Genomic DNA, 23,695 nt, shown 5'->3' with positions numbered 1-23,695 from the left:
TTTTTATGAAGTTGTTTGTCTTTACCGTTATGCGAGAAGTGTATTTCAGTGGGCCACCACCATTTGCTGTCAATAAGGGTTGCCTTTACTATGAATACCTCAACTTTGAACTCATCACTAACTTAAGTAGCCTAAGTGTGGCTGTTTCAGCATTTACCCATATGAAACCAAGGCGGTTTAAGGAAATTGGTAAATAAATTTTGTAGGTGTCTTTGCTCTTATTGATCAAAACATGGAAATGACCCATATCCAGTATTTGAAACAAACTGTAACCGTAACCTCTGTGTCTGCGTCCATTTCACTTCCCGTGCTGTTATATAGCGGACAGTTTCCGTTTTAAGATTCCCACCGTGGCCGGCATTTTCCCTGATTTAACGCAGAGACGGGAAGCGTTGGAGTAAAATACAAAACAAAGATTATACATCTTAATTGTAATGAATAATTCTATAATAAATGAACTGATTTTCAATTGTATTGTTCTTATTTTTATTTTCATGAACTATGTTTATGTGGCGCGCATGTCAGTTTCATCTCGAGTTCCTCAAGAACTTTCCGCCATTTTTGTTGTTGTCGTGTTGTTCGTTGATGTTGCGTCGTGTGGGTTGTCGTTGTTGCTGTTCTCGGGTCAACGCCGAGCGGCGCCTTCCGGCGAGCATCGCGCTGTTGTTCAGCTGACAGAACTGATCCCAGACCAGTGTCTCCTGTGCCGTCTTCTCGCGCTGGTCTCGCGAGAGTAGCCGCCTCGCTGCTGCTGGAATCAAAGCCCCGTTCGAGAAGTGGATGCCGCCCGCCCGCTCGCCTGCCTGACGGGCGTTCACGCGTTCTCTCGCTCGCTCGCTCGCTCGTTCGCTCGCTCGCTGCGGTCACCATGCGAAGGTTATTCCGCTGGATCCGCTCCGGCGTCGAGCCTCCGAGGCAGCCGCTGCTCCCGTTCGACTGCAGCGTCGGCGACGTGGTCTAGCGAAAAGAGCTCAGGTCGCCTCGTCGGGCAGGTGCGAACCGATGGAAGGCAGCTCGGCGTGTCCCGGATTGACGACGGCGGCGGCGGCGGCGTGCGCCAGGCGGCTCGATGAGTGTCCAAAGTAGCAGCGGAAGTTTGGAGGCGACGCCATCTTGGTCGCCGACGATTTCGCAACATTTGACGGCTACCGCCAAGCTCAACGAAGGTAACCCTTCTTCTCCCACGGAGCTCGACAGGCGCGGCAGGCGGACGGCTCGCCGTCTTCCTCCGCCAAATGTGCGCCGTGCGTTGTATGCGAACATTCGTCGGAGTGGAAAGGCATGTCAAGTTGGCTGATGTTGAGAAGCCAAACAAACGTCAGCTGTCACTCTCCTTCGTGTCCGCCCAGACAAACAAAGGCAGCGCAGCGCAGCGCTGTTCTGTGTTGTGCTGCGCTGTGCGTCCCTTTCCTTCTTGACGTTTGGACGTGTCAGTTGGCCAGCTGGAGTTCAATTCCAAAAGCAACTCGGCGAGTGCGCTGCAACGCGAAATTGTTTCAAACAATCACGCCTGTCTGTTGTATTTACTGTGTGGTTGAAATAGTGTTGACCTTACGTTTTAAGGATTCGTTTGTTTGTTTGTTTGTTTGTTTGTTTTTTCCCAGAAGTGATACGGTACTGATTTATATTTGATAGACCGGGACAGTAAATTTGTACAATATAATGTCGAGTCACTGTCAAGTAGCCCAAACACAAACACAAACACACAATGGTTTGTCCTGAAATAACCTCGAAGAGGCCCTGTTGTGTGCTGGTGTGGTTTGCTGCTCGACGCTTTGCTCAAGTCCGTGATCCCTTTGAGGGTTTGCCCCCTGTGCCAAGAGCTACGTAGAGGCAGCCAGATAATCATGCCAACGCCTGCGGCATCAGTAGGCGCTGGCGTGCTCTCCCTGGAAAGAAATGTCACAGATCAGCTTCTTTCCTGTTGCGGCTTTACAAATGGAGGATATGTTCACGGAAGGCGCTCAGGACCGTTTGGCCGAAGAGATGCCACTGGATTGCGACTCAATCCGAACCGCTTTTTAGTTATTACCATGTGTCATACTAGGTCAGTGACGTAAAGGATGAGACGCACTAGTGGCTGGAATGATTTGTATTTGGAAAATTAGCCCGGTCCTGCCGTCTCCTGTTGCGACAGCAGCGTCGCATCCCGATGTCATCGGTCATCATCGCATGACGGCGCATCTTTTAACGAGCCGCCTAATGTCGTTATTTCTTCCTCTGTTCGTTGTCTCTAACGCCTTCTGTTCGTCCTTTTGGAGTGTTTTTGTGTTTTTGCACGTGTGACCTTACTGCGCTGTCGCCCTTGCGCCAGGCCCCATGGAGGAGCTGCACAGCTTGGACCCCCGGAGGCAAGAGCTTCTGGAGGCCAGGTTCACAGGAGCCGTCAGCGGCAGCACGGGAGGCAGCACGGGGAGCGCCAGCGGCGGTGCCAAGGTAACGGCACGCCACGCCGAGCAAGTAGACGCGGGGACGACGACGACGACGACGCCCGAGCCGGCTGCGCGGCCCTTTTCTGCAGCCTGTTTCCATTTTAACCCAAAGACTGTTAAAGAAACAAATTCATTGTCAAATCGTTGAAGTCTGCGAGTTTGCGAGCGGGAACTTGTCGAGAGCGTAGAAGTCGCGCGGCTCCACCAGAGTTATCCCGACGCCAGTTCTACCCAGCCTACGACTACGAGCTATCTTTACCTTCCAAGTGGGGATGAGGAAAATTCCTAGTTGCGATTATACCTTTCACGGACAATGGCGAATAAAGCGATTTCTGATGTTTTTGCTTTAAAAGACAAGTAAAATCAATCCAAATTTCCACTATGAGGGGGTGGATTTCAGGTGCGCGCTCGTGTCTACGTGCGGGTAAAAGGCCGCGTGGCACACCTCGTAAGTGAGCAGTTATTTTGCCGTCAGACATGTCGAGGACGATCTTTGTTTTGTGTTTGTTTACCCGTCGCGTGGTCACTTCTTTTCCTTGACTGCTCCTTTGCGCTTGTGCGCAGGGTCTCGCCAACGAGTCTTCCAACCACAGCTACGGAAGTCTTGGCTCATCCAGCGACAAGGAGTCTGAGGTAGCTGACATGCTTTGTCTATTCTGCTGTCACCATCATGTTTGTCATACGAATGAGTTGCACGTAACAAGAGCACGCTGCAAGTGCGCACCTCCACCAAGGCGGAAACATGTGACTTTTCAGTCTACTTGGGAAGTAGATCCCAAGTTTTTCAAGCGTCCCGACATCCGCGGATTTGAGGTGACAACACGAGAAGGCACGCGGAGTTATTTACTGTTTTTCATTTAGCTGTTTTAAATGAATTCGATAAGTGGTTTTTTTTTCATCCATATTTACTGTACTGTAATTCTGCATAGCATAAATTTAGCCATAGACTTCAAATTCCGGTTACGCCGTAAGAGAGGTTAAGTGAGGACCCTTGGACCAATTCATTTTTTTCCCGTTTCGCTCCCTTGGTTCCGTCTGCTTTGAGGATCCTCGATCAGCACAACAAGCAAATGACGACCCGCTTTGACAGAGGTTATACAAAAAATGTCATCGCGTCCACGTTTTCAATCTGAATCAAATTCAGACGAAATTTACTTTCAATGCAAATAGTTGCACTTTGCGATGTGCACATTTGAAGGTAAATAGTGATTTCACTTCATCAATGCGTCATTGTGCACACAATTAAAAAGGACTTCCTTGGACTGTAGTCACACATAATCTAACCAACAAATGGACCCACAATGTCAAGTGAAATGAGGTAATCAACCACAGAAGTACAAAAATCAGTGGGTCTGATTTTCTGGGTTTTTTTGCACTCGAGGCACTTGTTTGTCTGCCTCTCCCACTACCTGCGCATTTCTTTTGTTCTTTCTTTCTCTTCTCTGATGTCGAAAGAGGGAGCTCCCTTGGCTGCTCAGTATGTAGTCTCTCTTCCTGTTGCAAGCCGCCACAGGAGCTTTTGTTAGGTAAACCTCGGGGGACCCCTAAGCATTTTCTCTCGTCCTCTGCGCGTGTCGACTTACAGACCCCGGAGAAGAAGCACTCCGAATCATCCAGGGGGAGGAAAAGGAAGGCTGACGCCTATTCGGAGAGCAGTCAAGGTGAGGGAACCTGCACAAGTCGGTGGATTTTGAAGCCCTTTTATGCCACTGGCAATGTGTTTTTTCTGATTCCTCATGCAGGGAAGTCTGCTACACGCGGACCCAAGATCAGCGACTACTTCGATGTGAGAATTTCTTGATCTGTTGTCACTGTAAAATGAGATGCTTGTCGTTTAGAATGTGAGTCAGAACGGATGATTTTCTTGTCTCTGCAAAGTTCCAGGGTGGAAATGGCTCCAGTCCAGTTCGAGGCCTGCCATCAGCTCGCCGCTCTCCACAGAGCTCCCACTCGGCGCCTGGCTCAATTGTAAGTGTGAGCACATGTTATATACACAGGTTGAGAGCGTATGTCATCACACAGTTTCATAACAACAGCGCCGTATTTTGCAGATCCGCCAGAACAGCTCCTCCCCCACCAGTTTATGTTTTGGGGAACACAATCCCAGATCCAATAAATTTGTCCAGGTATTCTGAAACATTGTCCTCTCACACACGGGCACCTTTCTTCTCCAAGCTTTGCATCTCCTGTGTACTATGTGCGTAGTCCTGAAACCAAATGGTCCTTTTTTTCTGCAATCTTAGACGGAGTTAACAGGACTGAAAATTGTTGCTCTTGAGAGCAACAAGAGTCTTGACCTGGAGAAGAAAGAGGGACGAATTGATGATCTTCTCAGGGTGGGTTGAACGTCCAACGCCCTCTGCGTTACCGACAGACACGCGTTATATGGACAAAAGCGCAGCAAGACATTTTGGAATGGTCAAACTTGGGCGGTGGGAAGTGAAGTAGAGAATGCAGGCGAGGTCCATAAAGACTTGGTGGGAAGGAGCCAGCCTTTAGAGACCTTTGGGAAGAACTAGAACCGGATTGTGAGTGAGGCCCTTTCTGAAGTCCAAGAGACAAATGTTCCCACGGACACACTCGAAGGTCTTCTCTAGACGTTGCCACGTGGCTCAACACTTGACTTTAGTCCATATGATGTCTCTGTGTAATCATTCACGCAAATGTGTTCTTTTCACTATCCTTTCATCCCTAATAGGCCAACTGTGACTTGCGGCGGCAGATCGATGAACAACAAAAACTCCTGGAGAAATACAAGGAGAGGCTCAACAAGTGTATCACGATGAGCAAGAAGCTTCTCATCGAGAAGGTTTGTAACGTCCTACCTTGAGCCGCGTCGAGCTATTGACTCAGCTTCCCGCTTTTAAAATATTGAAATGCCGTTATTATGTCTTGATTGTTTTGACAACTAAATCTTTCTTAATTTAGCCAAAGCGAGACATAGAATTATGTACTTAAACGCAATGTAAGTTGCTGTCAAGCTCATCATTTGGACAGAGCACCCAGGAGAAGCAGTCATGCCGCGAGAAGAGCATGCAGGACCGCCTCCGTCTCGGCCACTTCACCACCGTCAGACACGGAGCGTCCTACACAGAGCAGTGGACTGACGGATACGCGTTCCAAAACTTGATCAAGTAAGAAGCCGTAAACGCAGCCTTTATCTTGGGTCGATGCCTGCAGCAGCAGCAGCAGCGCGTAATGAGCGCGTGGCTGCATGCAGGCAACAAGAAGGCATCAACCAGCAGAGAGAGGATATCGAGCGACAGCGAAAGCTGCTCGCCAAGAGGAAGCCTCCGAACCCGGCGTCCCCCTCCCTCTCCGTGGCCTCCACCTCTGAGCCCAAGCAGAGAAAGACCAAGGTGGTCAACGGCAACGATTCCGACCCCTTCCTCAAGCCGTCGCTGCCCCAGCTGTGAGTTTTACCGCCAGGAGAGTTGTAATCGACATTCATCTTACCGAGCTTACTTGGTCAAAATTGTCAATATTTTGGGTTAGATTGACCCTTGCTGAGTACCACGAGCAGGAAGAGATATTTAAGCTTCGCCTTGGCCATCTGAAGAAGGTCAGTAGCAAAAAACAGCCGATGGTTGAATATTGAAGTCGAGCCCGTCCGATTGAATCGCCAGATGTAAATAGACAAAATCGGCCGATTCTTTTTCTTTTTCTTCTTTACACATACAACATAAGAAACAGATGACATTCAAACAAACAAGCACAAAAATCCGCCGATTTTTATTCCTTCAACCGTCAACATGTTTTGTTATTAAATAACGCTTAATACGTACGTGATGGCGCACATTTCAAATGACTCAAGCCAAATGCCGCAGTTTTCCCCTTGTGCGCACGACGCAGTTTCCCAAAAGTTCAGTTATGAGGGCCAAAAAGCTCCAAACAGTTGGAACTCGTGTTGCGTTGCGTACAGGAGGAAGCCGAGATCCAAGCGGAGCTGGAGCGCTTGGAGCGTGTGAGGAACCTTCACATCAGAGAGCTGAAGAGGATCAACAACGAGGACAGCTCAGCGTAAGTCCAAACTCCTCCGTTCCGTGCCGAAAGGAATTTGCATCGCAATGTAGGTCCAAACACAAGTTGTCTGAGAAAGTGCGACCGCCGCCACCCGCAGGTTCAAAGAGCATCCCACTCTGAACGAACGCTACTTGGTGCTGCACTTGCTGGGCAGGGGCGGCTTCAGCGAAGTCTACAAGGTGAAGTCTTAACGGCGGCGCACCGCGCGTGTCTTCCTTTGCGTTGCACACGTCGCGATACAAATCCGTGATGGTCTTCTTCACCCGACAGGCTTTTGACTTGTTCGAGCAGCGCTACGCAGCTGTGAAAATCCACCAGCTCAACAAGAACTGGAGGGAGGAGAAGAAGGAGAACTACCACAAGTAGGCTCGGACTACTTTGGGATGGGACGCGCTCGTGCACAAAACCAAATGCTGTTTGTCGTTTGTTGCCTTCCAGGCATGCATGCAGAGAGTACCGGATACACAAACAGCTGGACCATCCCAGAATAGTCAAACTGTATGACTATTTCTCCCTGGATACCGACACGTGAGTCACCTCTGACCTCCGGCTGGCTCCACCCCGCCCCGCGCTTGTTTGTCATGCCACATGGACTTGATTGTGATTTGTAAAGCGTTTAGTCATTGCAGATTTAAAGAGGTACAGTTCGAATGCAAAGGACTCCGACCTTTTGTAAAAAGTCCAGAGTAAGTCCTGAGCTGTTATGTGCGTGTTTGGCCACACGTACAAGTGCGACCGTACAAGTCGCAGCAAACATTGCTTTTGTCTTATCACTCTCGGAAGGAGGAAATAGTGACAGCAGTCACAGCAACGAATAATACAAGTCGTAGGGAAGACGTGAAACCTCAATGCCAGAGTCCCTCCCGCGTGCTAGTTCTATGACAGATCGCTTGCCCGCTTTGCTCTTTCTCATCTGGTTTTATTCCTCGCCAACAACTGCCATTGCTTTCTCTCGACCCTGTCCGACTAGAGTTGACCCGTAGTTCTGTCTTTTCCTCCCTCGGCCCCCGTCAGCTTCTGTACAGTTCTGGAGTTCTGCGAAGGCAACGACCTGGACTTCTACCTGAAGCAGAACAAGCTGATGTCGGAGAAGGAGGCTCGCTCCATCGTCATGCAGATTGTCAGCGCCCTGCGCTACCTCAATGAGATTAAGCCTCCCATCATTCACTATGACCTCAAACCTGGTCAGTTGAATTTGGAACATGCCAATAAGTTGACTTTTAACACTTGAACGCTTCCCAGGTGTCAATGACATACTTTCATCCAAATACGCCGAGGAACAAGAATTACACAATTACAATTCTACACTTTACACAGGATATTTTTGTATGTTTTGTTAGTTTTTAGGCCTCCCAGAACTCAGCCTGTTTTGCCGGAGCTCATGGAAATGAGCCACAAATTGGTTTGACTTGGTTGTGTGACGTCACACTTGATGGGGAGCAACCTTTTGCAGACAAACGATTAAAAAAAGTGAATTTCCCATAGTATGTCCCATTTCAGGCAAGCTTCATGAGCAAAAACCTGAAATCATTTGGTTTGCAAACATATGCATGCATGAGTTTGTTGCAGATGTAATTGATATATTACTTCTGTACTGTCGGGGTGGATTTGGGGGTCCTCTTGATGAGTTTGTTTTCTTCTCAACCACGATTTATCCTGTAAATTTTACCAAATGCTGCAGGTAACATATTATTAGTGGACGGAACTGCATGCGGAGAAATCAAAATCACAGACTTCGGCCTGTCGAAGATCATGGATGATGATAATTACGGCGTGGACGGGATGGACCTCACATCCCAGGGAGCCGGTACTTACTGGTAAAAGTCACACACTCCAGTACTGCAGTACAGGCTCAGTCCCATCAGGGCTTTGGACTCTGTAACAATAATGTGGGTGTGTTTTTCCAGGTATCTCCCTCCAGAGTGTTTTGTGGTGGGGAAGGAGCCGCCCAAAATTTCAAACAAGGTGGACGTGTGGTCTGTGGGAGTTATCTTCTTCCAGTGCCTCTATGGGCGCAAGGTAAAGAAAATGAACACATCCATGGATGGAACAGTGATAACCAACTGGGGGGAGGGGGGGGGGTAAAAAATGTTTGAAGGGCTCATTTACAGTGCCGTGAAAAAGTCATTTAAGTAAGTAAAAGTATTTTCTCAAATTCTTTCATTTTTTTGCATAGTTTCCCCACGATAATGTTTAAGATCATCAAAACAACACACGAATGGGTGGTGAATCAAATTGGCATTGGAGTACCTTTTCACACAGGGCCAGGCAAAAAGTTGCCCAAAATTAAAAACTGACTTTTGTTTATTTGTCTTATTGCTGTCTGATATTTACATTTGTTTGATGATCTTAAAAATTCACGTGTGGAAACTATACAAAAAAAAGAAACATTTGAGAGAGGGGCAAATACTTTTTCGCTGTCATGTCTGTTGACCCAAAGCCTGCTTAGTAGTTACACCCCATCTTAGTAGGTTGTAGTCTTTAAAAAAAAAAAAAAAAAAGGTTGATTTGAATTTTAAAAAATATATAAAATATCCAGAGGCTCTTTAGAAAAAATGTCCTCTGTGGCTGATTTAAACCCAATGAATTTTATAGCATGACTCTTTGTCGAAGACATTTTTGCTTTTACCCTAATTGATAAATGAACACAATAAACACAAACCAAATGTTGAAACATTAGAAAAAAACAGACGCGGTCAGATGTTAACGGGCCGGACTCCCAAATGTTGCATTGCGTCCTCTTGGTTTAATAATTGCCACTGAACGTTCTTCAGACCTGTATATACCTGTTGTGATTTAGTTTTGTCTGTTTTACCAGCCGTTTGGTCACAACCAGTCTCAGCAGGACATCCTGCAGGAAAACACCATCCTCAAAGCCACGGAGGTCCAGTTCCCCGCAAAACCACAGGCCAGCACGGAGGCCAAGGTTGGCACATGTGCACGCTACACTCGCTGGCTACTACGTTACATGCGTCCAATAAAAGAGCTCGATCATAAATCTGCTTTTTAGCTCCATTTTGATTGAGCTAAAAAAAGTGTCGATTATTATTATTATTATGGTTAGAGTTTGCAGTGGTGTAAAAGTGCACCATATGGTACTATGGGGAGACTTCATCTGGAACACAGTCTGAGATCTAAAGTCCCCTACAAAGTACTGGAACGGGAAGGTCAATTCCTTTTGTTTTTGTTGTATACTGAAGACTTTTAGGTTTCAGATGTAAAGATGAAGATGAGAAAAAAGTTCATAATTGCAGCTTTCATTTTATGGTACTTGCAGTAACTGCATCGAGGTTGCGACCCAATGACTTCACCAGACTGTTGCAGTCTTCATTTGAAATGCTTTTCCAGGCCTTTACTGCAGCCTCTTTCAGTTCTTGTTTGTTTCTGGTGATTTCTCCTCTTCAGGAGGTAAAATGCATGCTCTATTGGGTTAAGGTCCGGTGATTGACTTGGCCAGTCTAAGACCTTCGACTTTTTCCCCCTGATGAAGTCCGTTGTTGTGTTAGCAATGTTTTTTGGGTCATCGTCTTGTTGCATGATGAAGCTCCTCCCGATTAGTTGGGATGGATTTTTCTGTAAATTGCCAAACAAAATGGTTTTGTGGACTTCAGAATTCATTCTGCTGCTACCATCATGAGTTGCATCATCAATAAAGACTAGTGAGCCCGTTCCAGAAGTAGCCATGCAAGCCCAGGGCATGACATGACCTCCACCGTGCTTCACAGATGAGCTTGTGTGTTTTGGATCAGAAGCAGATCTTTTCTTTGGCCTTTCCGTCCCTTTGGTTGAGGTTAATCTTGATCTCATCACTCCAGAAAACGTTGTTCCAAAACTTTTGTGGCTCATCTCTGTACTTCTTTGCAAAATCCAATCTGGCCTTCCGATTCTTTTTGCTGATGAGTGGTTTGCATCTTGTGGTACGGCCTGTATATTTGTTCTCTCGAAGTCTTCTTCGAAGAGTGGATTGTGATACCTTCACACCTGCCCTGTGGTGGTTGGCAGTGATGTCACAGACTGTTTCCTTTGGGTGTTTCTTCACAGCTCTCACAAGGTTTCTGTCATCAACTGCTGTCAATACCCTTGGCGGACCTGTTCAATGTCTTTTGCTCAGTACGCCGGTAGTTTCTTTCTTTTTCAAGGCATTCCAAATTCTTGTATTGGCTGTGCCCAATGTTTGTGCGATAGCTCTGATCGATTTTTCCCTCTTCTCTCAGCTTCAAAATGGTTTGCTTTTCTCCCATTGACAACTCTGGTCTTCGTGTTTGCTTAACAGCAAATGCAGTTTTCACAGGTGAAACCCAAAGCCAAAAACAAGCACAATCTAATGTTTAAGCAATCAATATAAAAGGCAACACCTGAGCGCCTAGAAACACCCGTCAGTCACATATTCCAAAACTTTTGCTCACGTGAAAAGTAGGTGGCTTCAAACAAAAGGTGCTCTGCCCTGAGTTGTTGATGTAAATTCTATGAAATAAAAGCTGCAATTCTGAACTTTTGTCTCATATTCATCTTTTGATCTGAAACCCAAATGTCTTCAGTACACAACAAAAAGAAAGAAATTGACCCTGCTGTGCCAATCAATACCTTTGGAGGTGACTGTATATTATCATGTGCAAAATTCAGTGAAATATGGGGTATTTTTAGGTAATTTGATCAATAACGGTAAAGACGCTTTTTTGATGCCGCCTTGGGTTTTCTATGGGTAAATGTTTCCCATGCTAAAACAGCCACGGTTAGTCCTATTTTCGAAAGGGTTTTGCTGATTTTCAGATTTTAGGCATTCATAGTAAAGGCAGACTGCGAAAGGTGGCGGCCCACTGAAATACACTTCTTGCATAACAGTAAAGACAATTGATTTTCCAAATGAAATTCTTGTCTTTGCCGTTATTGATCAAGTGATATGAAAAGGAGCCACGGAGGCGTTTTGTCGTTGTCTAAATCAAAGATGTTTTGCAGGCATTTATCCGGCGCTGCCTGGCGTACCGCAAGGAGGACCGCTTCGACGTGCACCAGCTGTGCTCCGACTCGTATCTCCTCCCCCACATGAGACGCTCCAACTCGTCCGGCTCGCTGCAGCCCGCCGCCGCCTCGTCGCTCGCCGCCTACTGATTGGCTCTCGCTGGGATCGACGGAAGCGTCTGGCCACTCGCAGGCAGAATTAAACGGCAGTGGATTTTCGTTTGCGGATTTTTAACCAGAGCTCTTCCAGAATGGATCAATAAGCAAAGGAGGTGAATGAAAGGGAAATCTTAGCAAGTAGATGGGGAAGTCGCGGACCGTCGTGCGCCGGTTTTAACTACGAAAGAGGAAAATCGACTACAATCGAGGCGGAGGAACACAACGGGGCTTTAGTGCACGATAGTCATGAAGCCCTCGTGCGACTTTTGAACAGCTCGCAGACGGCGCGTCGCCGGCCGCGTGAAGCTACGTCAGAAAACCGCCCGGCGCCTCTGTGGAAGGGACTTGGACAAGTTTGTGTGCCCGAGAACACAAAGGATGATGCATCTCATTGTTGGAGGGGGGGGGGGAAAACAAAATCCAGATTTAAAAAATAATTTAAATAATAATAATCATCTGTTGTTGATTTGCATTTCCCCTCCAGTTTGCGATCTTGCCGCTGTCGCAGGTTTGTTGCGTTTCAACAGCAAGAGTTCTTAGTCCTCATATTATCCATCATGGCTGTCTAGGAAAAGTCGTGCACCAGCCTGGGCTTAGCAGGACAGAACTGACGACCGGATCTGCCGGCCGCTGGCAAATACATACGGAGGCTTTGCCCTTCCTCCCAGGGGCTGACGTTGCGGAAGCTCATCTCGTTGCTGCTACGTGTGTTGCTCTTTGTTTGTAATGCGCGAATGGCTTTTGGCCTCGATTCACTTGAATCGTTGGACCGTGTGGATTATTGTTTCGCAGCCACGTAAAAGTCTGACGTTTTAAGGAGCAGGAGAGGAAATGCTCTGATTGAACAGAAAAGCAACTGCAAGCAAAGTCGCTGCGCCCTTTGGAATTTTTCAATTTCTGCATAAATTGGTCATCAAATGTAATTGCATTTTCATCTAAACCACAAGAATAAACAAACGGCCTGCTTAAACTAATACTACACAAACAATGATATGGTTTCATATTTTTTATACAGCATAACAAACATTGACAGAACAGAGAGGGGAAAAGCAAGTGAACCCTTGGCTTTAATAAGTGCTTGACCCTTGAGCAACATAACCAAACGTTTCCTGTAGTTGCAGATCAGCATTTTGAACCGTTCCTCTTGACCAAACTGTCGCAGTTCCGCAAGATCCCTGCAGGGATGTCTGCTGTGAATCGCTCTCTTGAGCTCAAGCCACAGCATCTCAATGGGGTTGAGGTCAGGACTTGGACTGGGCCACTTCTGAAGCCATTCTCCTGTCGATTTGCTTCTGTGATTTGGATCCTTGGATCCTTTCAGCACCCCTCCTCTTTTGACCTGCAGCTTTTGGACAGATGGCCTCCCGTTCTTCTGCACAATATCTTGAGGATGAAACTTGTCAATTCATTTTTCCATTGATTTTTTTTTTTTTAGCAAGCTGTCCAGGCCCTGAGGAAGCGAAGCACGCCCATACCATGATAGCCCCTCCCCCATGCTGCACAGTTGGGATCAGGTTTTGATGTTGCACAATTGCTGCCAAAGGGTCATGGGTCAAGCATTTAATAAATCCAAAGGTTCACTACTCTGTCCTGTGAATATTTTCAATAAAAATGAGAACATTTCTTTTATGTGGTATTAGTTTAAGCAGACTTTATTCTTGTGACCACAGACCAAATTTGATGACCAATTTATGCAGAAAGAAGAAATTCTGGCGGTTTTACATACTTTTTCTTCCCACTTTAGCTATGAACGTCTTCAGATATTTTTGGGGAGTCGATGCTCACGTGATGATGACGCCATTCATATTTTTCATTTGTTAACTCGCTGGGAGTGCAGCTGTTTGCCTTCAGCCTCCAAATACAAGCTCGGTCTCCCCACCAAAGACATTTGCTCCCGTCGCCCCAGCCCCTCGACCCCCTCATGGAATCAGACACCCATTCAGACACCTTCACAGCCTCGCAGACAGTCGGAAATTGTTGAAGTCTAGCAGCAATTTACGTAACACCACTGCAGGGTTGCTACTCGCTATCCGTCGTGTAACTTAAACACATTTTGAAAAAAATGTACAGAATGAGGGAGTGCTTTATCAATACTGAATTGTTGCTCGAGTTTGTTTCGTTCTGACTGTTGTGAGGCAGTGAAGGGGTCTGAGTGCGGTGTGGAATGAAGGCTTGAGCGAAACACTAGTGCTAGTTACTTGGGTCTGACCGATAAATTGTCCGATATTACCCCTTTTTTTTGAATTGGCAAAAATCTGTTTTTGTTTTTTCATCTAACACATTACAAAGATGAAGAAAAAAAACTAATCAATATGACCCAAAAAAATCGTTAGGGTTTTCCGATTATTCTCTGTTGTAAAGTGAAACAAATAGATGACAAAAGCTCGTCCTCGTTTCGTCGTCAAAGCAGACGCGACAGTATTCCATCCATCCTTCCATCCATTATCTGAGCCGCTTCTCCTCACGCGGGCGCGCTGGCGCCTAACCCGGCCGACTCTGGGCGAGAGGCGAGGTACACCCTGAACTGGTCGCCAGTTTTTGGTACGTTTGCCGATAGATTTGCATGTTTTGCGAGTGGGCGTGCTACCAGTCAAATATCTCCACACACTTGAGGCACCGCTGCTCTGCGCAGGCCTGTCGCATTCAGCCATCAGTGTGGCATCAGTTGTGTTGTTGACTTCGACTACTCCAAGCCGCAAAGGCCAGAAAGAGAGAGTTTTGTTATTTAACAAAACCAAAAAACCAGTTTGACTGAAACATCCCCAGAGTGAAAGTAACTCATGCAATCCGTGTCCTTTCACCCCCCACCCCTTTTTGGGAGGAAGCAGACACGCAACCCTCTTGTTCAGTTGCCAGCATGACGTGCAAACCTCCTTTCATGACGTTGAATGCGTGTAGACGGACGTCAAGCGCAGCCGTTCGGACGCGACCTCGACCGGCGCTCGGCCGGACCGTTGGAATGCAATAACGATTGCCGTCACCGTCGCGGTTGCTGCGGCCGCCCGCAAGTGTCGGTGACGAGCTGGCAAAACGTTTGAGATTTCGAGTGACATTCAGGCTTCCTTCGAAAGTATGGAATTGGATTTCATGAATTTACATGTCTGGAAAAGTATGCAAAATGTTGTATGGAAAAATATTTATCTTTCCAAGACTGTTATGACATCTCTAACCAAAAAAATTGGATCTGTGTGGTGTTGTTTTTTTTGAAGGTGCTTGGCTTGCATCCCGTGGTTCCGCATGAGACGAGCAAACGGAGCAACCTGACGCAGTCCGATTTTCTGCAAAGGGACAGAAATGAGCAAATTTAAAAACAATAATGAGTGAGTGAATTATTTCATTGATTTGGTGATGAATTGAGCGAAAAATGATGACGGAAGCCGCACAAAAAGCGAAAACTCCGATTGAAAATCAACTCGCAGACGAGAGGCACGAAATCAACACACAGAAAATAACAAACTGGGCGCTTATAACGCCGAGACGCAAAAAGGGAAAAATATGAAGTCAACACGTCACCGTTGATGTTCGGAATGAGACCTGCGGCAATTTCATGACGAAAACCACAGAGAGGACAAAAAGCGTGGCCAGCCTGAGACCTGAACAGATACACAATATGGATGTGGAATTAACAGAGGTAGGGTTTCAAATTAAGATTTCAAAACGAGTAAGGTTTGAAAACACGGTTATGGTTTCAAATTAGGGTTTTAAAACGGTGAGGGTTTAAAATTAGGGTTTACAAACCTGGTTAGGGTTTCAAAGTAGGATTTTAAAATGGTAAGGGTTTAAAATTAGGGTTTCAAAGTAGGGTTTCGAAACGGTTAGGGTTTGAAGTTAGGGTTTTAAATTGGTTAGGGTTTCAAAACAGGATTAGAGTTTCAAATTAGGGTTTCAAAACAGGGTAAGGGTTTCAAATGAGGGTTTCAAAACATGTTTAGGGTTGCAAAAATGGGTTAGGGTTTCAAAGCATGGTGAGGGTTTCAAAACAGGGCTAGGATTTCAAATGAGTGTTTCAAAACAGGATTGGGGTTTCAAATTAGGGTTTGAAAAAGGGTTTAGGGTTTCAAAGGAGAGTTTCAAAACAGTGTTAGGGTTTCAAATAAAGGTTTTAAAAAGGGTTAGGGTTTCAAATGAGGGTTTGAAAACGGTTAGGTTTTCAAAACAGGTGAAGGGTTTCAAACCAATTTTAGGGGGTTTGAAAAGTGCATTTGGGGTTTCAGTTTCCAGTCTTCAATTCATCTAGCATGCATATTTTTGGCGAGGACGGATTTGAACCCAAGTCCTCAGAACTGCGAGGCAGACGTGCTAACCGTCTACGACTGCATTCATTTGTTTGACGATGGAGGACTCGGACTACTAGCGGGCTCGAAGCCATCTGGGGTCCGGTCTGGGTTCTAACGCCGCGCCGGCGCTCGTGCATGTGTGAAATTCTGGACAAAAAGCACCAAAGGGAGAAGTGGCCATCGCCCTCGCAACTCGTCGTCAAGGGTCGAGAAAGCAAGACAAACATTTGTTTGGCTTTATTGCTTGCACTCGGCATACCGGCGGAGATCCGTTCAGTTTCATTGTTTACAGTGACATCTTGTGGCTAACCAGCGGAACTTGTAACTCGGTGGAACGGATTGAATCGAGTCGCTCCTGAGCACGTCACAGCTGTGCATGGAACGCATGCGAGCAGACTTTGACGCTAGCTAGACTGTACATAAAAAAAAATAAAAAAAGCATTTCAAAATAACAATTCAAAAAAAAAAAAACAATCACACTGTAATGGTCATCAATGACAACCTCTTTGGAGCAACTCAAACCCAAAGTCTTCAGCGAATTCTTGGTGAAAACACCTTCACCGTTATTTATTTGAAGGCAGTTCTGACTTCGTTTTGGATAAATGTGCAGCTGGACAAAAGACTCGTTTGAAACAAAATGTTACATTAAGAAGTTCTAGTTGGCAGACGTTTAAGTTATTTCAGGGACAAAATGTCTCGAGTGAAAAAAAAATGTCATGAAAATCCACCAAACCCCAATGGACTGGACTTGATAAGATTCTTAAAAAGAAGATCCAAGTCTTATCTCGCTGAAAATGTAGACAAAAAGTTCCAAGCGTCAAATGTTTTCCCTCAAAGAAAGAAAGAAATTCACTGTAAGATTTTGCATTTTTGCAGTGTGCTGGGACGTCTCAAATTCATCATCGAGTTCAGTAGTTCAAAACAAAAAGTGAATCTCGCATACAATTGTAGAAATGTACGGACAATACACTTCACAAGGCAAATTCCTACCTCACTTCTATATTTCAAATCTTTTTGAGTACGCTAATACTCAACATTTCTTGAGACTGAAATATTTCAGTGCGTGTCGAGAACCAACACAATTGGACGATATTCGGCTTGTGAAGTCAGCAAAGCAAGGCTGCACAGAGATTCTTAATTATGGAGCATTTTATATAAATTCACCTTGTACAATGAACGTCCCAAGATTAGTAGAACACTCGCGGATTTGCGTTTTCTGTGTTAGGCCGCACGGCTGACGACGACGAAAGGCTCGTTTGCCCATATATTATGGAAATTAAAAAAAAGGAGATTGAATGAATACTTCAGTGAATTCTGGAGCACGTGCTCAAACTTAAAACAGAAGAAATGACACAGCAGAAAGGTGGGGGGGCAAAAAAAAAATACAATCAAAAAATGAAGTCACAGAAGTCAATGGCAAAGTGAAGAGTTATTGAAGGCAAGCTGCAGCGCGACCCGCTCCACTGCAACGCGACGACGCGACGCTCGCTTTACCGAGACGTGTTCCGGCCCGGAATCTCGGACCGGGTGCGGCCTGGCCCTCTCGGCCGAATAAATAGAAAACCGAACGGAGAAAGACCAACGAGAGAGGAAAGAGAAAACGGGCCGTGTGTTTTGGTCGGATGGTTTAACAGCGATACGCGTTCGCAGGTTACGAGGATGCGGGCGTCGTCGCCGCGGGAGGCCGCAGTTCCGTCACGTTTGCGGCGTCGCCCGCGGACGTCGCGGCGGCGGAAGCGGGCAGAACGGGGGCGCCGCCCTTAGGCAGGAGGGGAGTCAGCTGGGAGGGCAGCATGGCGGGCAAAGGGGGCAGAGGCCCCAGGCCGGGGATGTTGAGGGGAGCCGACAGAGGAGGAACTGCCAGGGAAAATAAAAAAAAATCATCATCAATTACTCAACTTTCGGAATGTTGTTTTTTTTTTGTTTTTTTTTGCATGTTTTCAGTTTTCATGTCTTTCTTCAAAGTATATCTATGTTTGTTTTTTTTGTTGGAAATAAGTTGCGTTTCTATCAGGGCTCCTTTGCAGACCCACTAGAGAGACCTTACAAATGTGTTTTTGTAGTTTAACCCCTTCTACCCACTTTAAACACATTTAAAGCTCACCGTTTTCAATGTGTACCCCCACTAGTCTAAATACGGTACAGTGGAGCCGAGCAAACCTGGAAATCGGGATAGCGGACTCCTTGCGTATGCTACGATAACTTGCAGACCTACAGGTTGATGACACGACGCTTTGAACCCAAAGTTGGTTCAAACCGTCGTGTCATCAACCGGTTGCTCAGGTGCGTAATACGTAATACGCTTCCACTTGAAGGTGAAACCTTACTGCAAGTGTGTGTTTTATTTGTTGCGTCAGGATGCCGACAGGAGTCGTCGCGTACCCGCGGTTCCGGCCGGCATTAAGTTGCCGCTGCCCGCTAGTGAGATGGCGCCGAGGTCCGGGAGCGGCAGGTTGAGATTGGGAAGGTGGGGAAGCGGAGGCAAGCCAGCCGGGAGGGGCATCAAGCCTAAAAGGAAAACGAGACGCATACTGAAACAGGACCTTGTTGTTATGGCTGATTGCTCTGTTAAGTTAAATACAAAAAGAAGAAAGTATTGTTAAAAAAAAAAGAAAAGTCAAATGCTCTGCCTGTAATTCATATCTTTATTGTTGTAAGCGTTGACACCATTCATGTGATTTTAATACTTATATATATTTTTTTTGATCGATTATTGGAACATTATTCTGCCAAACATTGGAATCGTCCTTGGCGTCAACAAATCCCTACCGCCTCTTGCCGCTGTACGACTCAAGCGACTCACCTGGTAACGTGGTGGCGGGGTTGAAGCTGGCCGTGGCAGGATTCAGGGGCGCGAGGGGGCTGAGGGATGGGCCGGACGAGGGCAGCAGAGGGACGGTGGGCAGACCTGGCGAGGAAGGAGCCGCAATCGACCCGTTAGCCACGCGAGCACACTTTCGATCGGCACCCAATGACAACGTTGAAAGATCACATTTGCCGAGCCGCTTTTTTTTTTTTTTTTTGAAGCACACACTACAGCTGCTGTAAACTTCAAGTTCACAAATACATATTTTGTTAAAACTCCACTTTAAGCCTCACACTCAAGAGAAATGCTACAATAATTGCAAAAAAAAAAAAATGGACTTGAGAGTAGCAGCGGGAGATGAAATTCAATTGAAATTCCATACGTTTTCATCGTCTGTCAGCCTCACAAACGATTATGGTCTGTCGCCACAGCAGCACGTTTGAGAAAGTTGAACTATTTTCAGACCTCTCCTTCACCAAATGTGACCGGTCAGAGTGAGTCATAGCTACCGTAAACTGAAATTGAACATTTGAAATTGTCGGGACTTTACCCGTCTGCAGCTCGCTCGGCATGGTGGGGGGCGGGGCTGTGCTGATGGACAGGCCAGACAGCGAGTCTTCAAGGCCGGGTGGGAGCGCGGGGTCACTGCGAGGCGGGGTCACGGCCGACAACTGGACCTGAGCAATTGTTTCGTCATGTTCAGACATCGCCCCTCCCGCTTGTACAAGTTCAATGTTAGGAAATATTGAAGACCTCGGTGAAGCCGTCCTTCAGAGGAGCGACGGGCTCGCCAGAAGCGTTTCCCGGGAAGCAGATCTTCTTCCCCTCCTCGAAAGGTCGCGTGGGAATCCTGTGGAGGTATCCGTAGCCGATCCCGCATCCGAGGCTGCGGCGGGCGGGGCAGAAAAACGAAGTGTCCCACTTCACTTGAGTGCTAGCGCATCTGAAGCTCACTCGTAACTCACATTTTGGCTTGCAATAATAAACCAACCGAGCAAGGTCTCATAACACGAAAAACTCATGAGATCCGGTTGTCTTGCTAAGATAAGAATTATGCCGAAATACATTTTCCCCAACTATATATATATATATATAATATATAATTAATTATTAATTTTAATTATCGGTGGACCAGCCCGGACACCTCATGTCGTGTGCGCGGGGCTCGCGCTATTTTCCTAAATATATCAAACGGATATTGTCCTTAGTTTATGATTACCAAACTATAAATTAGATTGAATGTTTTGCATTACTGCTTGCAAAAGGCGCTTCGACTGACTGCGTAAGCAATAAACAGGCTAATTACTTCCTCTGTTTTGTTCGTTAGCAGCCGAATTGAAGACATTTTCTTTCTAATTGGAACTTTGATCCTTCCGGTGTAGTAATGCCCCAAAAGTCCAAAACATATTGCACAGATGCCGGGTGATGGGACTAAGTGGTAACCATAAAGACAAAAATATTCATTGCAATTGAGCATTTTCAAAAATAATACCAATAACTGATCGTTTGAATATTATTATTACTATTGATCATGTGAAATTTTCATACCGTTTCATCGGGGTGCTGTTGGTGCTATCTCTGCCCCCCCCCCCACCCCACCCCTCAATTTCGGAGCATCAACACGTCTAGACATGAGCATGTTATTCCTCTTTTGGAAGAAAACATGAACATCTTGCATCGGTTTCATCTGAGCGCGTCAAGTGTATTACCTGCCCTCTCCTCCCCAGGCGCCGTTGGGTGTGATGACCACCTCTCTGCAGTTGTCGGTGTCGGTGTTGTACACGTAGAGCTTCAGGCCCTTCCCCTCGTGGCTCTCGATCAAGGAGAACAGGTCCTCGGACTGCGCGGGAACGCCACACGATCGTCGGGACCGGGTGAAGGATACAAACGCAACACGCGCGAATGGCGAAGACGAAGACAACACCGCTAACCCACCTCGTTCATAACGGTGTCCGCGCCGATGATGTAGTCCGTGTGCGGCCTCAAACCGGCGAGGGCTGCGGGGGAATTGGGCTCCACTTCCTATGAAGAGCACAGCGAGGGAGCAGTGGGCGACGTGAACGAGACAGCCGCAACGGTCGGGTTGACGTACCAGAACGTGCCAAACGTTCTCGTTGGCTCCTTCGAAGCTGCAGAAGCGAATGGAGACCCCGAGCAAGCCCTGGCCCCCCCACAGGTTGCTGGGTGTGACTGTGGACTCCCGCAGCTCCAGCGTCTTTGAGGAGTACACCAGCATCTTGACCGGTTTCTCCACACTGGCTTTGAGTAGGTCCTTCAAGGTGTCATTGTCCTTGTTCTTGTGATGCAGAAGAAGAAATTAGGAAATGGTGTGTGTGTGTGTGTCCATCGCAGATCTGTTTGGTTGTTTATGGGTTTTTACAGCATACGGAAAAAGTCCACATTTCGAGTTGCGCTCCTTCACTGCGGTACCACGTTCTGCTCTACTGTACGTGATGGAGTGTAGTTGAGAAGAAGAAAAGGCAGAGAAGGTCCCAAACTGAAGTCCCGAAATTGTTGTTGTTCCCAAAGGGCGGCTCGAGTACATACATGCCCGTGCTCCGTTTGTCTTATGCGAGGGGCTGAGCACAATTTCGTTGAACCTAGTGATAATTGATTTTTTTCCTGAAATGTTCACTTCGAAATACTTGTTTGAAGGCGCATTTTAAAAAGTTCTGTTTAAGCCTGTCCTCTTGCGGTCAGTTATTCTAGAAAGGACGTTATTGTCCGATTCCCGTCAGAAGCGGAGAACTGCGATTGAATTGAATTTCTTGCTTGGGAAGTGGAACCACCGCTAAACATGTTCAAAAGGTCGCAAATTGCAAATTGTTAAGTTCATCTCGGGCACTGATCCGAGAAGGTCGTAGAGTCACCACTAAAATCAAGTCGAGTTTATTTGTATAGACCAAAGCAAGAAATTCAATCACAGCTTCTGACGGGCATCCAACAGTGACCTCGTGTCCAAAATGGCTGACAGGAAGAGGACAGGCTTAAACCAAACTTCCTTTTGAAACAACGCAGCGCACGAGCCATACAATATTTGATTGACAGGTGAAGGGCCCATCTCCAGCGCCCACGCAGTCCTGCAGCTTGTGGCCGGGCCTAATTTTACATACATGGTGATTTTTGTTTTTTTATGAATTCAAATTTGGCAGGATTTTAAAAAACACTCTTTAAGTTATAATTAATATTAAAACAAAAATGATGGCCTCTCCAGATCACAGCTTTTCACTTTTTTGCGTGCAGGTCCGGAACGTGTCGCCCTGTGGTGAACGGCGACAGGAGCTTGCTTTCTTCTGCTTCACGTTCCACTTTTTTTAACTTAACTTACCAGTCGGGTGTTGTTGATGGAGACGATGAAGTCAAAGAAAGGCTCCAGTCCTGCTCGGTGACCCGGAGAGTTCTCCTGAACCTGGGGGAAAAGACAACAAAGAGGGATGCTAAAGAGTCCATCAGCTCTTGGACTTCTGGTTTGGCTGCAAATCCGTCCTGGTCAGAAGGTAGTCGAAAACACTGCAACTCAGACTTCATGGAAACATTTAAAGATCCACATTTTTTTTTTTTTTTAAACTGCTCTTTTGTTTTGTTTCGTCAAAGCAATGGCCTCCAACAGTCAAGGTTAGCATTTAGCATCGGGATGGCAACACTGAAATAAGTCTTGAGCAGAGAGAATCGGACAATTGTACGCGTTTATGGGCAACTTTTAAACACTGTGCATTACGTAGGCAAAGGGTCCACATTTCGAACGAGGAGAGTTTTGTGTGAAGCAGCTTGACAGGTCTCATCGTGAGCAGCCGCGTAGCATGTAGCATGTAGCCAGTTGCTAACTTAGGCTCGAACAGCGACCACAGGACACAAAACCAAGGCCGAAATGTCATGTCCCCGTCCCGTTTGTGTTTGCCGTGACATGACTGCGCCGCCTCGGCTAGCAAAAGGGGCGCTCGTGCTAGCAGGCTAAATGCTCGGAGCAGGATGAGGGCAAGAGCCGGGATGTGCGCGGCGGCGGCGGCGGCGGCGGCGGCGACGGCGACTCACCCGGAGGACGTGGTAGCCCTCCGAGCCGCCTCCCGGGATCTCCACGCTCTGCGAACCTCCCATGCTGTCGCGCACTCGAGGCTTTTGCGATTTTGCTGATTATTCCGAGGACGCGACGACTTGGACTCAGCCGGTACACGTCGTCAAACATCCGCTGCGCATGCGCCGTAACGTGGCAGGAAGTGACGTCAAACCGCGGCCTGTCCTGTCCTGTCCCAAATAGCCGCGAGCGTTCCAATAGCAATGTGGCACCACAAAGCAACATTTGCGAAGAGGTTACCATATTTGGGATGACACTATATTATAATGTCGTGTGCTGAAAATGTATTCAACAGTGGTCCAAAGTCTGGAAAAGTGTGGAGGGACTAAACAGTACAGTTGTGAAAAGTCGAGTATAACATATCTGATGGTTGTTTGCTCGACTTACTCCATGAAGTGCATTTGTTTCTTGTTTCTGCACCCTTCAAACCAATAACCTATGACCCGCCCGTCCGGGGGTCCAATCCGGCCCGTGGGGATGGAACACATTAAGCAAAGTAACTCTCCGCTGGAGGTCGCACTAACGACCGCCACGAAACCTTTCCAAAAGGTGGGGAAATGTGTTTAGGGTCATCGAGGATGACGTACGACGGCGATGTCGTCAATTCAACGGCGACTCTCCGATCTTCTGGGGTCAGGGCCTCGACCCGAGCGCTATTCCCGGGATGCTGCGCCGCTCCTTTGCTTGTCACCGAGGTCCCTCGGAGCAGGCCCTTGTTCTTCACCTTTGATCCCGGACGCCCACCTTTTGACCGTCATTTAGCCCATTGTAGCTTCCACGTACACTTTTTGAAAATAGTTCTTGGTGGTTCCCCTTCCAAAGGAAGAAATTCAATCACGGCTCTCCGCTTCTGACGAACATCCAACAATGACCTGATTTCCAAAATGGCTGACAGAAATGGGACAAGCTACTTCAAAAAAATAGACCTTCAAACAAGTATTTCAGGGGAGAAAATAATTACTATGAG

At 46.8% G+C, this 23,695-nt stretch overlaps 2 protein-coding genes across 5 annotated transcripts; one reads left to right on the top strand and one right to left on the bottom strand.

Moving 5' to 3' along the window:
• Positions 1 to 580: 580 nt before the first annotated feature.
• On the top strand, positions 581 to 20,523 carry LOC133489056 (serine/threonine-protein kinase tousled-like 1-B). Of its 4 annotated transcripts, XR_009791803.1 has the most exons (23): positions 581 to 1,166; positions 2,315 to 2,436; positions 2,997 to 3,065; positions 4,018 to 4,093; positions 4,175 to 4,218; positions 4,311 to 4,400; positions 4,484 to 4,558; positions 4,676 to 4,768; positions 5,131 to 5,241; positions 5,403 to 5,566; positions 5,653 to 5,844; positions 5,928 to 5,994; positions 6,355 to 6,452; positions 6,553 to 6,634; positions 6,726 to 6,817; positions 6,894 to 6,983; positions 7,470 to 7,639; positions 8,137 to 8,272; positions 8,363 to 8,474; positions 9,274 to 9,381; positions 11,412 to 11,686; positions 14,783 to 14,893; positions 20,384 to 20,523. XR_009791803.1 is itself a non-coding variant. In XM_061797735.1 (21 exons), the coding sequence occupies exons 1-21, from the start codon at positions 1,070 to 1,072 to the stop codon at positions 11,562 to 11,564; spliced, it is 2,235 nt and encodes a 744-aa protein (XP_061653719.1). In that variant the 5' UTR covers positions 581 to 1,069; the 3' UTR covers positions 11,565 to 14,754. The 4 variants fall into 4 exon arrangements, 3 of the variants coding, with proteins under 3 accessions (XP_061653719.1, XP_061653718.1, XP_061653720.1); XM_061797735.1 differs by lacking the exons at positions 14,783 to 14,893; positions 20,384 to 20,523 and having other exon boundaries at positions 4,317 to 4,400; positions 11,412 to 14,754; XM_061797734.1 differs by lacking the exons at positions 14,783 to 14,893; positions 20,384 to 20,523 and having other exon boundaries at positions 11,412 to 14,754.
• On the bottom strand, positions 16,073 to 23,159 carry gorasp2 (golgi reassembly stacking protein 2). Its single transcript, XM_061797740.1, has 10 exons — positions 22,689 to 23,159; positions 21,985 to 22,065; positions 20,749 to 20,952; positions 20,592 to 20,678; positions 20,366 to 20,496; positions 19,410 to 19,542; positions 19,207 to 19,333; positions 18,654 to 18,758; positions 18,233 to 18,358; positions 16,073 to 17,707 (listed from the first exon to the last, which is right to left on the bottom strand). Exons 1-10 carry the CDS (start codon positions 22,749 to 22,751, stop codon positions 17,502 to 17,504), a joined length of 1,263 nt encoding a protein of 420 aa, XP_061653724.1. The 5' UTR covers positions 22,752 to 23,159; the 3' UTR covers positions 16,073 to 17,501.
• Positions 23,160 to 23,695: the final 536 nt, after the last annotated feature.

The sequence above is a fragment of the Phyllopteryx taeniolatus genome, chromosome 14 (genome assembly GCF_024500385.1).
Source record: "Phyllopteryx taeniolatus isolate TA_2022b chromosome 14, UOR_Ptae_1.2, whole genome shotgun sequence".
NCBI classification, from domain to species: domain Eukaryota; kingdom Metazoa; phylum Chordata; class Actinopteri; order Syngnathiformes; family Syngnathidae; genus Phyllopteryx; species Phyllopteryx taeniolatus.
The sequence above is the reverse complement of the archived record's forward strand: the minus strand, read 5'-3'. Positions and strand labels throughout refer to the sequence as shown.